The sequence below is a fragment of the Callithrix jacchus genome, chromosome 1 (genome assembly GCF_049354715.1).
Source record: "Callithrix jacchus isolate 240 chromosome 1, calJac240_pri, whole genome shotgun sequence".
In the NCBI taxonomy this organism is placed as follows: Eukaryota; Metazoa; Chordata; class Mammalia; order Primates; family Cebidae; genus Callithrix; species Callithrix jacchus.
In genome coordinates, this window is record NC_133502.1 from 34885296 (window position 1) to 34898587 (window position 13292).

The following is a 13292-nucleotide window of genomic DNA, read 5'->3' on the forward strand; positions in this document are numbered from 1 at the left end:
CTAGATAAGAACTCAAGTGGTCTATTTTGAATTCCATTGCATCTTTTGTTACAGCCACTCCCAATTCCCTCCTAGACACATTATCGACAGAATTTGGGAAATCAAAGCTATTTAAAAGTGAAATGACAAGACTCTTGGTTGTCAAAACAAAGGTCTGTCATTACAAAACCTTTTGTCTCAGGAAAGTCCCTGAAGAGGCCATGCATAAACTAATTTCACTATCGCAATTGGGCTATTAGGAGAAATAATGGTTGAAAGCCCCAAACTGTTAGTCCTACAAGCAGAACATGCAGGCAGGTTCTGTGCCATCTTCAAATAGATTGCCTTGGTAATAGAACTAACAAACTAACCAGATAGCTATTCATTCTTTTTCTCAAGAACGTGTCATATCATTGTAAGATGTCAATATTAGGACTAAGCCTATTAAGCCCAAGTGGTTTGCTCAATCCTGGAAAGAAATGAGCTACAGTTGCTAAAAGCTGCACTCTCCCATTACTACAACATAAATTCAAAGCTTACACCAGTGAGCAAGTGCAATCTTACAAATATTTCACAACTCACTTAACACACCTACTAGCAAAGAAGCGTGTCTATTGTTGCTTTCAGTCAAAGATTGGAGGAAATAAAATTCACCTATTTTATGTACTGTCTCATTCAAAAAGTTGAGATTATACTTATAAAATGAAGTAAATATAAACAAATGAATACAGAATATAAAATGAAGCCACAGATGACAGATCCCAAGTGTGTGACCAGGGTCCTATTTAATGACAAGTCCTAGGAAGGTATGTTACTTGGTGTGTATTAGAAACTTGGGGCTGAGTGAGGTGGTTCGCCCCTGTAATCCCAGCACATTGGGATGCCAAGGCGGGTGGATCGCCTGAGGTCAGAAGTTCGAGACCAGACTGGCCAACATGGCAAAAATCCAATCTCTTCTAAAATATATATATATACAAAAAATTAGCTGGGCATGGTGGCGAATGCATGTAATCCCAGCTACTCGGCAGGCTGAGGCAGGAAAATCGCTTGAACCTGGAGGTGGAGGGAGGTTGCAGTGATCGGAGACGGCGCCATTGCCCTCCATCCTGGGTAACGAGGTAAACTCCAAAAAAAGCAAGAAAGAAAAAAAGCAGAAAGAAAAGCAAGCAAGAAAGAGAGAGAAACTTGGAAGTGAGTATTGGTGCAGCATGGGTTTCCATGGATTCTATATTTTCCAGCATCAGGCAAATGGCAACACCTGTTCATGTGGCAGGGTTGCCTCTCTATAATTTTCCACAACACATTTGAAAATAGGCTTTTTGTGTGAATTTTTGCTCACATTCTATTATACTTCTGAAGTATCTTCCAAAATTAACCCCAGTTATAATTTTGGAATGTAACATGAGAATCAGTTTGGGGACACATGACAATAGCTGCACTAGACATTTCATTGTGCATGCACCATACATACACAAAAACATAATTCCTCTTTGGATTATAATTCACTAAGTAAACTTTGGAGGCATTATATGGTAGCTTTATATACTTCACTCTCTGAAAAAGCGTAACAGTTGCAGTAATTAATATACAGACTAAGGAGTAAATTAGAAAGAATCCAATGGATTCTTGTGTTTACCTTGAACTTAAGTTACAGGTTAAATGTTTCCCCAGCCAGCAAACTGGAGATTGTGATAAGAAGGGGTGAAGGGAAGAGCTAGATGACATCAGATTCTTTCTAGCTCATGGAAGATAAGATGTAAATTCCTAGATTTCCCCCTATTAACTCCATAAAAAATATAAAGTTCTCGAAACAGCCGGGAGTTCCTGATCTAAATTCCGTTGCATGCTTAGATCCCTAACGATGTGTCTTCGCAAAGTTCCTGCAACGCTGGGAGACGAGCAGGGGACAAGTGTCTCCTAAAAAGCCGCCATCGAGTGCCGGAGTTTGAAGAGGAGAAGAGAAGGCGCTGCTTTCACCTGCTCCGCTGGAGAAACTTGCTGGCAGCGCACCGGCAGCGCGTTCCCGCCCAGCCTTGCACCACCCGGCTTTGACCCTCAGCTCCTTCCCGTTGGTAAAAGCTTGGGTACTTCCCAACCCAGGCGCCTCATCTCGCGTCCAAAATGGAATGTGTCCGAGCAGACAGGAGGGAAAGCTACCTTTTGCGTCGTTTATATTATGAATATCTCTGTATCATTTTAAACCAGCCTGTCTAACGCACGCACGTTTTGGAAGGTAACCCAGCTGGCGCGCGTCGAGTCCGGGAGAAGAAAGCAGCCTCCGCCCTGCGCCGGGCGGACGCCCCCTGCTGACCGTATGGGCCGCGAGCGCCTCGGCGCCCGCGTTCACTGGCGGCTCAAAGGATTCGGGCGTCTGGCGAGCGGCTGTGGCTGGAGAGGCCCAGCTGTCCTGCGCCCGCAGCCCGAGGACGCCCCGGAGCAGACCGTAGTAGCCTCTCCCACCCTCACCCCAGGGGTCGGGGGACTTAGGCCAGCGCCCGGAAATAACGCATGCTACGTCCCTTGCCATCTCTGGTTCCAAATCCCTGGAGAAAGAGGAGAGCCCTAGAGAAACATGGAGAAGGCAGGGTGAGAGCGCAGCGAGGCAGAGAGCGCGCTGGAGACATTCTAGAGACGAGCTCACAAGGCGGCGGCTAGTTCCAGGGTGGCTGCGAGTGGATTGGGTTAAAGCTGGGCGAATGAAAGCACCATGTTTTCCTAACACTGCTTTCAAAAACACCCTGCATGGGGCAAGATCTCAGGTGCTATTCGGGAGTTTTGACCGTACAAGCAGGTACTTCCCTGTAAAGTAAAAGCATTCTGTAAGTGGTTCGATAGAATGAAATATTAGGCGTGTGTATGCGCGAGTTTTAATTTTCCACTGGTGCTCCCACGTGCAGACACGTTTCTCAGCAAATGAACAGCAGGTAGGGCAGTGCATAGGTATGCATTTTTCTATCTTTTTTAAGTGGGAAAGAATACTACACCTTCAACCTGACAACAGGATCTTGCAAGAAAAGTGGGAAACGAAGGATGACTTCTAGTTAAGGGAAGGAGGAAATTTGTAGGGAAACAGTGAGCCAACCCTTCCCTCACCCCCCCCGCCCCCCCATTTCGGAAGCCGATGCTGTCGCCCTGAGTAATCATGTTTGTGTCTATTAATGAATTAAGTTAAAAGGCTTAGACGGTAAACTTTAGCTTTGCATGAAGCAAAACAGTAAGGAAACTCCTCAACAAGCCTCCACACATAGATAACCCCCCTTAAAAATGAAATTCTAATAAACGGAAAAACTACGAGTCGACACAATCAAAAGCAAATCCCAGCAAGAGCAGAAGGTACTTGAAACTCGAATCTGCATTCCGTTCCTCCTGTACAAGGCTCGGAGGTGGGGGAGGCGGTTTGTGCTGGTGCCTGGTGTATAATCGGGTTAATCCAGTAGACAAAGAATAAACCAATAGCCCTCCCACCTCACTTCCCGCTCCCCTTCCCCTCCCCCTTCTGCTCCTCCGGCCTCAGTCGGGTTCACCCCATCCGCAAAGGGGAACAGAAATGGGGAGAGGTAGACTTGAAATGGATTCCAGATAAAGTCTTAGAACCTGCAACTTGTTTTTCATGCTAACACTGCGTGGCCTGGATTAGTCTTAAATATTCATTCTCCTTTCCTGGTGCCAAAGAGAAAGTTCCCTAAGTTAGCTCGAGCCTCGGGCTCGTCCTCGGTGCCTCTGGGGAAACCTTAAGGTCAGTGTTTCCTTGAAACTAGATAAACTGACCCTGCCGTGCCCAGCCTGGCCCCCCGGGCGCCCCGCGTGACGGTGCCCGGGCGGCAGAACCGGCCTGGGGACACGCGGGGCGGCGCGGTTGCCCTTTTGAATGCCTCCTGCGGCTCGGAGCGCTGGCGGGCGCTGGAGTGTGAGTGAATGTAGCCCCGCGGAGCCAATGAGCTGGGACCGGATGCGATATATCCTCTGGGACAACAACTGCTCTGTTCCGCCTCGGATCCACATGACGCCATTTACTGCTGCCGCGGCCGCCGCAGCGCTCCCTGCCTCCTCCGGAAAGGCGAGGGCGCAGGCCAACGGCGAGCCCCCCCCGGCCGGGCCCCAGACCCTCCTCCTCCTCCTCCTCTTCCTCCTCCTCCTCCTCCGCACCCACCGCCCCCGCCTCGGCCTTGCTGCCTCGCCTCCACAACGCCCAGTCTGCACCGCCGAGAGCTGCGCGCCGCAGCGCTAGCGGAGGAGAGGGGCCGGCGGAGCGCGCAGCGCCCAGGCCCCCGCGCCCGCCCGGCCCGGCCCGCGCCCCCGCGCTGTCTCCGCTACGACGCGGCCCCGGCCGCACCACTTGGCGATCTGGCTTTAGGTTCTCTGTGAGGCCGTTTTCTTTTCCCATTCGCTCATCTGCTAGGAAAAAGGACTTGCCGTTGGCGCTTCGGCCTCTTGTTCATTGAGAAAAAAGAGGAAATACTCCGCGTGCGCTTCTAGAAGGGGGGTCGTCTCCAGCCCCGAACCCCGGAGTGTTCATCAGCAGGGAATTTGGCTCCGAATTGTCCTCTATTTTTTCTTCTCCCGCCGATGGCTCGGAAGTTGGACTGAAGCAGATTGGAAAGAAAGGAAAAAAGTTTGCATCGAGACTGGATTTATTTGCACATCGTAGAAAAAAAGAGAATCCAAGGGAGAGGGGTTGGTGCAAAGCCGCGATCACGGTGAGGCACGTTTGGCTCTTCCCCTCCTGGCGCCGTAGCCGGCGCGTTTTGGGCAACATGGAGTAGGTGCAGCCGGACCGGGAGTTGGGTCCGTGTGTCCCCGAGCCTCCCTTTCTCAAGTCCCGCAGGGTCTCCCTGAGGGTCCGGGGCATTACCCGCGGACCTGTCCTGGGGCTCGGGCTCGGCCTGCCTCTGCGGGGACTTGTGTATGCACCGGGTGCAGGGTCCCCGGCGGGCGATCCCGCGCGCCCCCGCTCTAGGGGGTTGGGACTGAGGACCGCTCGCCTGAAGCCCGCTCCCAGCCGTGCACTGGCCGCGAATTCGGCGCTGAGAGCGGGAGAGGGAGAGAAAAGCACTTTGTGTTTCCCGGGTCGCCTTTGCAGGCGCCCGCATTTCTAACCTGTTCCTCTTCTCAGTGGAAGGCAAAGTCCGGGGTGAGGCTGTCCCTAGGCGGTGCGCCGGTGGGACTGGGGGACGCAGGTTGCTCACCTCGGGGGCAGGAGACCCTGAGGGTGAGAAAAAGGCAGGCTGCCGGGTGGAGGGAGTCCCCGCCTCTGCTCCGTGTGGACGGTCTAGCCCGGAGCGGGTGGGAGCGTTGCCCTGCCTGGCGCCGGGTCTCTGCGGTTCGGAAGTGCAGCTCTCTCTCTTTTCCGTCCTTCGTGGTCAGCCAGGGTCACACTTATTTTATTTTTGGAAGCTCGGTCTGACCCAGCGCAGGAAGAAAGTCATCAAATGGTCGCTATCATTTCCATTACCTGAAAGTAGGTGGCAAAAGAGGCAGTTTTGTATTTCCTTTTGTTGTTGCTGTGTTTTAATTTGGAATCTTGTGTGTTTTTTACAAAGCAGTTTCTGTGTCCGTTTGCCCCACCCTAGAGCTGAAGTTCGTTCCCCCTAATCCTTAGTCTGATCACACACTGTTCTTAATGGGGGTTTCAAAGCACTTTCAAAGGGGAGGGGGGACTGGGAAAGAGAAGAGGGGCGGAGGTGGGGAGTGGAGCTTCGAAGGAGGAGGCCAGGGATCGGATCGGCAGAAATCACTTAAAAATAAAACTAGAAAAGCCTCCTTTTATTCCAAAGATGCTACTTTGACTGCAAGCAAATCTGCACCGAAAGTTACAGCTCGGGGAGCTGGATCCTGCACGCCCGGAGTGAGCAGTGGGGCCCTGGAAAATGCCCTTTTTTAAAAAAGCAAATTTTCTTTCACTTTAAGAAATAATGATATTTTTTTTTCTCTCTCTCTCGACCCGAAAGGAGATAGGCGTGTGCAGATCACAGGCAATGTCCACTTAGGTCAGTGCAGCGTGGAGTCGCTGTGTGTGCGTGGGTTGGACTTGCGCGTCCCGGCTGCTTGTCTCAGGCAGGGCTTTGGAGCTTGCGGTGTCGGGGTGGGAAACCTGTGCCGGATTTCCGAGGGGCTTTGCAGAAAGCCTGGCAGTGGGCGGCGTGACCTCTGCCTGGGGGCGCAGCGGCTCCTTGGGGCTGGAAAGCAGTTCTCGAGTTGGGGGAGATCTTAGCTGGGGAGAAGGAGGCGGGGGAAGTGTGCTCCTGCATTTCGTGACACGTCCCCTTCGGAGGCGCCCGCGGCCCCCGCCTGTCTGTGAGTCTGGGGATCGTAAGAGGAGGGGGGGGCACCCTGGCCCTTGGACAGCGTCAGTCCTCCTGGAGAAACGTCCCCTGGAGATCGGCTGTGTCCCACCTGCTGGGGACGGTGTTGGGGCGCAGAGAGGCGTTAAACTAAGTGAAAGCATAGGGCAGGGTTGTCTTCTGCCATTCTTTGGAGGTGAGGAGATCCGGTTTCCAGTTCTGCCTTGCTCCGAACTGGGAGACGTTTGTCACCTGGCTTGTTCGCTGTGGTCTCTATTCTAAAGAGCGGAGATTGGATAAAGGTCCACTTTTGCATGTTTTATACTTTTTATTGTCATATAGGCTTGAGAAAGGGGGTGATCCGTTTGAAATTTAAGAGGGACTGCAATTTAAGGAATTCCTTGACAATGCTGGGTGTGAAATGTGACATTTGAATTTTTAAAACACTTTTCTGGTTATTATGACTTCGTTTGTGTTCTCAGTTAATTTTTTTGAAAAGAGAAAATTAGTTGAGCTTTTGACATGCTTTATTTCTAAATCAGGGAGAACAACCTTTCAGCTGCAGAATCCAAGGTGGTGTTCTAGGCTAACAGAATGTAAAATACTTAATTCTCAAATGGTTAAGAAATTGAAAATAAATTATTGTCTTCTTGTTTATTGCGTAAGTTTGCTTTAACGTGTTTCTGGCACCCAATAGGATTTGATTTGCTTTTTGTTCTCTAACTTTGTGCTACAGTACAATTAATAAAAAAAAGCATGATTATTGTAAAATTTATAATTGTTCTTGATGGGCATTTTGCTTTTCTGCATGCCATATCCATTCTATTGGGTTTGAAAAAGTTACAGAATACCGGATAAGTCATAAAGTGTTTGCTGTAAAAGCAAAAGCTAACAACCAAGAATCTTCTAGGCTACATTATTAATGCTTAAGGCGAAACGACCATGAGAAATGGAAACCTATTTCACATTTTGAAAGAATTTTCAACTTCTGAAAACGTTGGTAGCAGTGTTATATTCCAGCAAAACTTTCTTGCGATTTTTACATTGAACCTGAACCTTGCAAACTGTATGTTTATTTGAATAAGGAATTCTTACTTAAGTGACTAAAACAAAGATCAGCTTTGTGTTGTTGTACATCACGGGATTACAGAATTGTCAGTAGCCAGCCATAATTTTCACTTGGGTACATGCGTCATTGATCATATGGCTAATACCTCCCCACTGTCATTCCATTTCAAATCCTGTTTCTCTAGGGAAAGTGGGAAGTGAGGAGTGAATTCAGGTGGGCGGAGAGTGGGAAGGATCTTAGAGTATAAACCGTTCTTTCCTCTTGGCTTCCTCAGGAGTTCAGATGTGTTCTAAGCCTGCTGGAGTGACCACACTTCCAAAACCTGATGGAGGCCAGAGCTCAGAGTGGCAACGGGTCGCAGCCCTTGCTGCAGACGCCCCGTGACGGTGGCAGACAGCGTGGAGAGCCCGACCCTAGAGACACCCTCACCCAGCAAGTACATGTCTTGTCTCTGGATCAGATCAGAGCCATCCGAAACACCAATGAGTACACAGAGGGGCCTACTGTCGTCCCAAGACCTGGGCTCAAGCATGCTCCGCGCCCCTCCACTCAGCACAAACACGAGAGACTCCACGGTCTGCCCGAGCACCGCCAGCCTCCTAGGCTCCAGCACTCGCAGGTTCATTCTTCTGCACGAACCCCTCTGTCCAGATCCATAAGCACGGTCAGCTCAGGGTCGCGGAGCAGTACGAGGACAAGTACCAGCAGCAGCTCCTCTGAACAGAGACTGCTAGGATCATCCTTCTCCTCTGGGCCTGTGGCCGATGGGATCATCCGGGTGCAACCCAAATCTGAGCTCAAGCCAAGTGAGCTTAAGCCACTAAGCAAGGAAGATTTGGGCCTGCACGCCTACAGGTGTGAGGACTGTGGCAAGTGCAAATGTAAGGAGTGCACCTACCCAAGGCCTCTGCCATCAGACTGGATCTGCGACAAGCAGTGCCTTTGCTCGGCCCAGAACGTGATTGACTATGGGACTTGTGTATGCTGTGTGAAAGGTCTCTTCTATCACTGTTCTAATGATGATGAGGACAACTGTGCTGACAACCCGTGTTCTTGCAGCCAGTCTCACTGTTGTACACGATGGTCAGCCATGGGTGTCATGTCCCTCTTTTTGCCTTGTTTATGGTGTTACCTTCCAGCCAAGGGTTGCCTTAAATTGTGCCAGGGGTGTTATGACCGTGTTAACAGGCCTGGATGCCGTTGTAAAAACTCAAACACAGTTTGCTGCAAAGTTCCCACTGTCCCCCCCAGGAACTTTGAAAAACCAACATAGCATCATTAATCAGGAATATTACAGTAATGAGGATTTTTTTCTTTCTTTTTTTAACACACATATGCAACCAACTAAACAGTTATAATCTTGGCACTGTTCATAGAGAGTTGGGATAGTCTTTGCTGTTTGCGGTGAAATGCTTTCTGTCCATGTGCCATTTTAACTGATAGGCTTGTTAGAACTCAGCTAATGGAGCTCAAAGTATGAGATACAGAACTTGGTGACCCATGTATTGCATAAGCTGAAGCAACACACACACACTCCTAGGCAAAGTTTTTGTTTGTGAATAGTACTTGCAAAACTTGTAAATTAGCAGATGACTTTTTTCCATTGTTTTCTCCAGAGAGAATGTGCTATATTTTTGTATATACAATAATATTTGCAACTGTGAAAAACAAGTTGTGCCATACTACATGGCACAGTCACAAAATATTATACTAATATGTTGTACATTCGGAAGAATGTGAATCAATCAGTATGTTTTTAGATTGTATTTTGCCTTACAGAAAGCCTTTATTGTAAGACTCTGATTTCCCTTTGGACTTCATGTATATTGTACAGTTACAGTAAAATTCAACCTTTATTTTCTAATTTTTTCAACATATTGTTTAGTGTAAAGACTATTTATTTGAAGTTTTATTATTTTATAAAAAAGAATATTTATTTTAAGAGGCATCTTACAAATTTTGCCCCTTTTATGAGGATGTGAGAGTTGCTGCAAATGAGGGGTTACAGATGCATATGTTCAGTATAAAATAGAAAATATATTAACGTTTGAAATTAAACTGAGCTGTTTTGTCTTCTTTTATCTTTTCTTTCAAGTGTAAGAAACTGCATTTTATGTTAAGGGTAACATTTTAGTGAAATAGTGCATCACTTTTCTATAGAATTATTTTATGATTGCTACTTTAAAGTAAGCTGGATTTGATGATGGTTCAGAGACAATTCCAGCAATCAAGAGCCAACAACATTTGACTTACCTATCTGTACTTAACATAGGAGAGCTTATTTTAGCTGGATTATTGAACAACATTTTTTTTTTTTTTTGCCAGATTTGCTGACTTGTTTTGTCGAGGTTTTGTTTTTAAAAAAAATTTTTGGAATTGATTTGTAAGGGAAACCTTTCTTAAAAATTAACAGTAGACTTTTTCTTTATATACAGTATCAAGGATTAATTCCATGAGGATAATTTATAACTAGTAAAATGAGTTTAGCTCAACAAATATTTATTGAATGTCACCTGTGTCTCAGACATGCAGTATTCACAGGTGAGTTCTTATAATTAAGACAAAACATATTTTCTTAACTTAGCTGATCATGGCAGCGTTTGTTCCAGTTTATACTCTGAAATATCACCATTTTACCAAATTCCTTATGTTAGAAAAAACACAAAAAATAGAAAATTTGCTTTGATTCAGGTATTCCGTATCATAAAATTTGATCCAATATTGGTCTTACTTAAGACCAAAAAGGCCAATTTGAGACCCTGACTTATTTAATCAAATTATCCAGAAAATTGTTAAATTTTGCTCTGGGGAAAACATGCACATGTCAAAGTCAGTGCGCTTGGAGTTGTCTTTTAGAAGCAAAGGTGCAGCAAGCTGCTGCAAGCCCATCTTGACAAATACTAGGTTTTAAGTCACTTCATTAGTCACTTGGTGGCTGACGATTTTTTTTTTCCAAAAGCACAAACTTTTGCTGTCAAGAGTCACCGGAAGTCTAGAAAATAATTTACCTGTCATTATTGTTTAATCTCTTGTTTCCTGTTCTGAGGCTCCTGCCTATTAGGTTAAGTCTTAGTACAGGTTGTCTTCTGTTTTGTTTTATAAAATTGTCTTTCAAGGAACTATATAGCCCCCTACACTAAGACATTGCTCTAAGGGCCTTCAATTTCCTCTGACTTTCTCCAAAAAACAGGATTAAGTTAATTTAGAAATTATTTACTCTTAAGCTTCAACTTTGAGATACCAAATGTTTCGATTCTAACACTCTTAAAACTTGACCCTGGTGGTCTAAAAGGAATTTGGTTGCTGGAAAATAGGGTAGGGTTCCTTATTCATATAAAGCACAAAAATTTTGATTAATTGGTTTTATTCATCAAAAACTGCCACATGCATTGACAGAGCTCTTTTTGGTATAGAAATTGTGAGTTAAATTTTTTTTTTTTTCACTGTTTAAGTGACTTTCAAAGTATTCTTAGGCAAACTGCATCAGATGCCATTGGGTGTTTATTGAAAATGTAAGAACCTTTCCCCATAGTTACTGAGTCAGAATCTGATGGTGTGGCCTAAGAATTAGCATTTTTAATCATTCTACAAGTGATTATGTGCAATATGGCAACTACTGACCTAGGAATTGCTTTCTAATTCAGTTTTTTAATGGATTCTGATCTAAAGTGTAACTCATTGGTTTGAATATAGAGCATAAAGTGATAGTCAACTGAAATTGGAAGAGGATTTGAAGTGTATTAAGTCCTGATGAAAATAATTTGTTTAAAGATAAATATGAAAATTGGAGGCCAGGATGGTGGCTCACACCTGTAATTCCAGCACTTTGGGAGGCTGAGACAAGTGGATCACTTGAGATCAGCAGTTTGAGACCAGCCTGGCCAATATGGTGAAACCCCATCTCTACTAAAAATACAAAAATAAGTGGATGTAGTGGCAGGCACATCTAATCCCAGCTACTTGAGAGGCTGAGGCAGGAGAATTGCTTGAAACTGGGAGGTGGAAGTTGAAGTGAGCCGAGATCATGCACTCCAGCCTGGGCCTGGGTGACAGAACAAGACTGTCTCAAAAGAAAAAAGAAAACAATATTGGACCTCTCAAGAAGCTTCTAATTAACCTGTTAAATGTTGACTTTATCCATATACCAACAGAGAATTAATTTTCAAAATATGGAATTTGAAAATTTATATAATTTTCAGTATATTTCAAAATATGTTTATATCTGAACAGATTAAAAACAACTGGTACTCAGGGCATTAAAAATAATAAAAATAATTAATTTTATTTCTTTTTTATGTTATTTTTTAAGATGGAGTTAGACTGTGTTGCCCAGGCTAGAGTGCAATAGTGGGATCTCGGCTCACTGCAACCTCCGCCTCCCCTGTTCAAGCCATTCTGCCTCAGCCTCCAGAGTAGCTGGACTACAGGGGCATGCCACCATGCCCAGCTAATTTTTGTACGTTTAGTAGAGATTGGATTTCACCATGTTGACCAGGCTGGTCTCAAACTCCTAACCTCACATGATCTACCATGCTTGGCCAAAAATATTTCTTTTAATGTTGCAAGTTATCACACTTGGGAAAAAATAAGGAGGAATAACCTCAATTTCTTAATCTCTAAAGTTCATGAAAAATTATAATATGATAGATTTCTAATCCAATGGCCATTATTTTGATATGAAAGAGTAAAAGTATGATAATGCAAACATAACTGCTAAGCATTTAGGGGAATTTTAATACATTTTTGTGGTTTCTTGCTTTTTAATTTCTTTTAAACCTGTGGATGCTCTATATTTGAGATTCATTTAAGAATGACAACTTGATTGTTGTTACTTAAAACATTCATTTATGTGTTTTGAGTAGGAGATTTTAAGGCCCTGCCAAATTTCTGCCATGTTGTAGCTTGCTCTGGGGATTGTCTGTGAAAGAAGAAAGCCAAAACCCAGGGAAGTCTTCCCAACTAAACTTTTTGCATAACCTCTTTCTTCAGTACACTTCTGTCTCAAGGACTACTTGACTCCAGGATATATAAGTTAAGGTACTGATGATGTCAGATAAATGAATTTGCTCTTGCACAGTGCTGTAAGATATTTGATAGGCAGTTGATGGGTTTAATGTAATTTATTAACTTTTAAGCATTTAGGTAGAAATTTTCAAAGGTTTAATGGTTTTAGAATTTCACTTGAAGTCATACCCACAATTGGCCATTTGTCTTCCTCTCCTAAATGTGCATAAGGACCAGGGCATAAACAGAGCTTTTAGCTTTGAAAATGGGCTGAATTGTACAGATCAAAAGCAAGACTTTCAACTTGTGGAGAATATTTTACACTATTTTCATAAAGAAAACATACAATAGTAGGTTATTAATTAGTCACGTCATTGTATCAATATCCACTCTCTGGTTTGCAATATCCATTAAGGTAAAAGTCATGTTAATTTCTATTTTAATGTGGTCTAATGCCTCACTTCTTTATGACATACTAAGGGTGGGTCTCCACTGAGTGAAAACCAGAGTAGAATTTTAACAAGGCCCATCTGATTTGACCTAAAACGGATCATCAGAGTAAAGCCATACACCTGGAGTATTTCATCACAGGTTTGGCCATTCACAAGAGGATAAGAGTCAGACGGTATGTCTCATACCGTAGATTTTATTTGGATGCCACACTGCCACTCCCTTTTCACCACAAGAGACAACCATGTGAATAATGAGAGGCAAAATGTGAATACAACTGATAATACTGCACCTCTGGTCAAAATTAGACTTAACACATTAATTTATAATCAAAGAACAAAGATATATAGCAAAAGGGGAGGAAATTAACATTTAAACGTTTTCCATGCCTAGCAAATGTTTCACATTTTTATTTAATACTCCATTTTGATTGACTTAAAGAATATTTAAAAGTCAATCTTATTTGGCAACTCATACTTTTTTTTTTTTTAATAAACTATTAAAGGCTA

The 13292-nt window shown here is 44.5% G+C and overlaps 1 protein-coding gene across 6 annotated transcripts; it reads left to right on the plus strand.

The window, feature by feature from the left end:
• The first annotated feature begins 4170 nt into the window (after nucleotides 1–4170).
• SPRY2 (sprouty RTK signaling antagonist 2) lies at nucleotides 4171–9387 on the plus strand. 6 transcript variants are annotated; one of them, XM_078347656.1, is made up of 3 exons: nucleotides 5670–5824; nucleotides 5928–5966; nucleotides 7604–9387. In XM_078347656.1, the coding sequence occupies exon 3, from the start codon at nucleotides 7655–7657 to the stop codon at nucleotides 8600–8602; it is 948 nt and encodes a 315-aa protein (XP_078203782.1). In that variant the 5' UTR covers nucleotides 5670–5824; nucleotides 5928–5966; nucleotides 7604–7654; the 3' UTR covers nucleotides 8603–9387. The 6 variants fall into 6 exon arrangements, with proteins under 6 accessions (XP_002742644.1, XP_035151150.1, XP_078203782.1 ...); XM_002742598.7 differs by lacking the exons at nucleotides 5670–5824; nucleotides 5928–5966 and adding an exon at nucleotides 4171–4676; XM_035295259.3 differs by lacking the exons at nucleotides 5670–5824; nucleotides 5928–5966 and adding an exon at nucleotides 4960–5437.
• Nucleotides 9388–13292: the final 3905 nt, after the last annotated feature.

Coding starts and splice junctions, on each gene's coding strand:
- SPRY2 (XM_002742598.7), top strand. CDS start 7,655: ATGGAGGCCAGAGCTCAGAGTGGCAACGGGTCGCAGCCCTTGCTGCAG.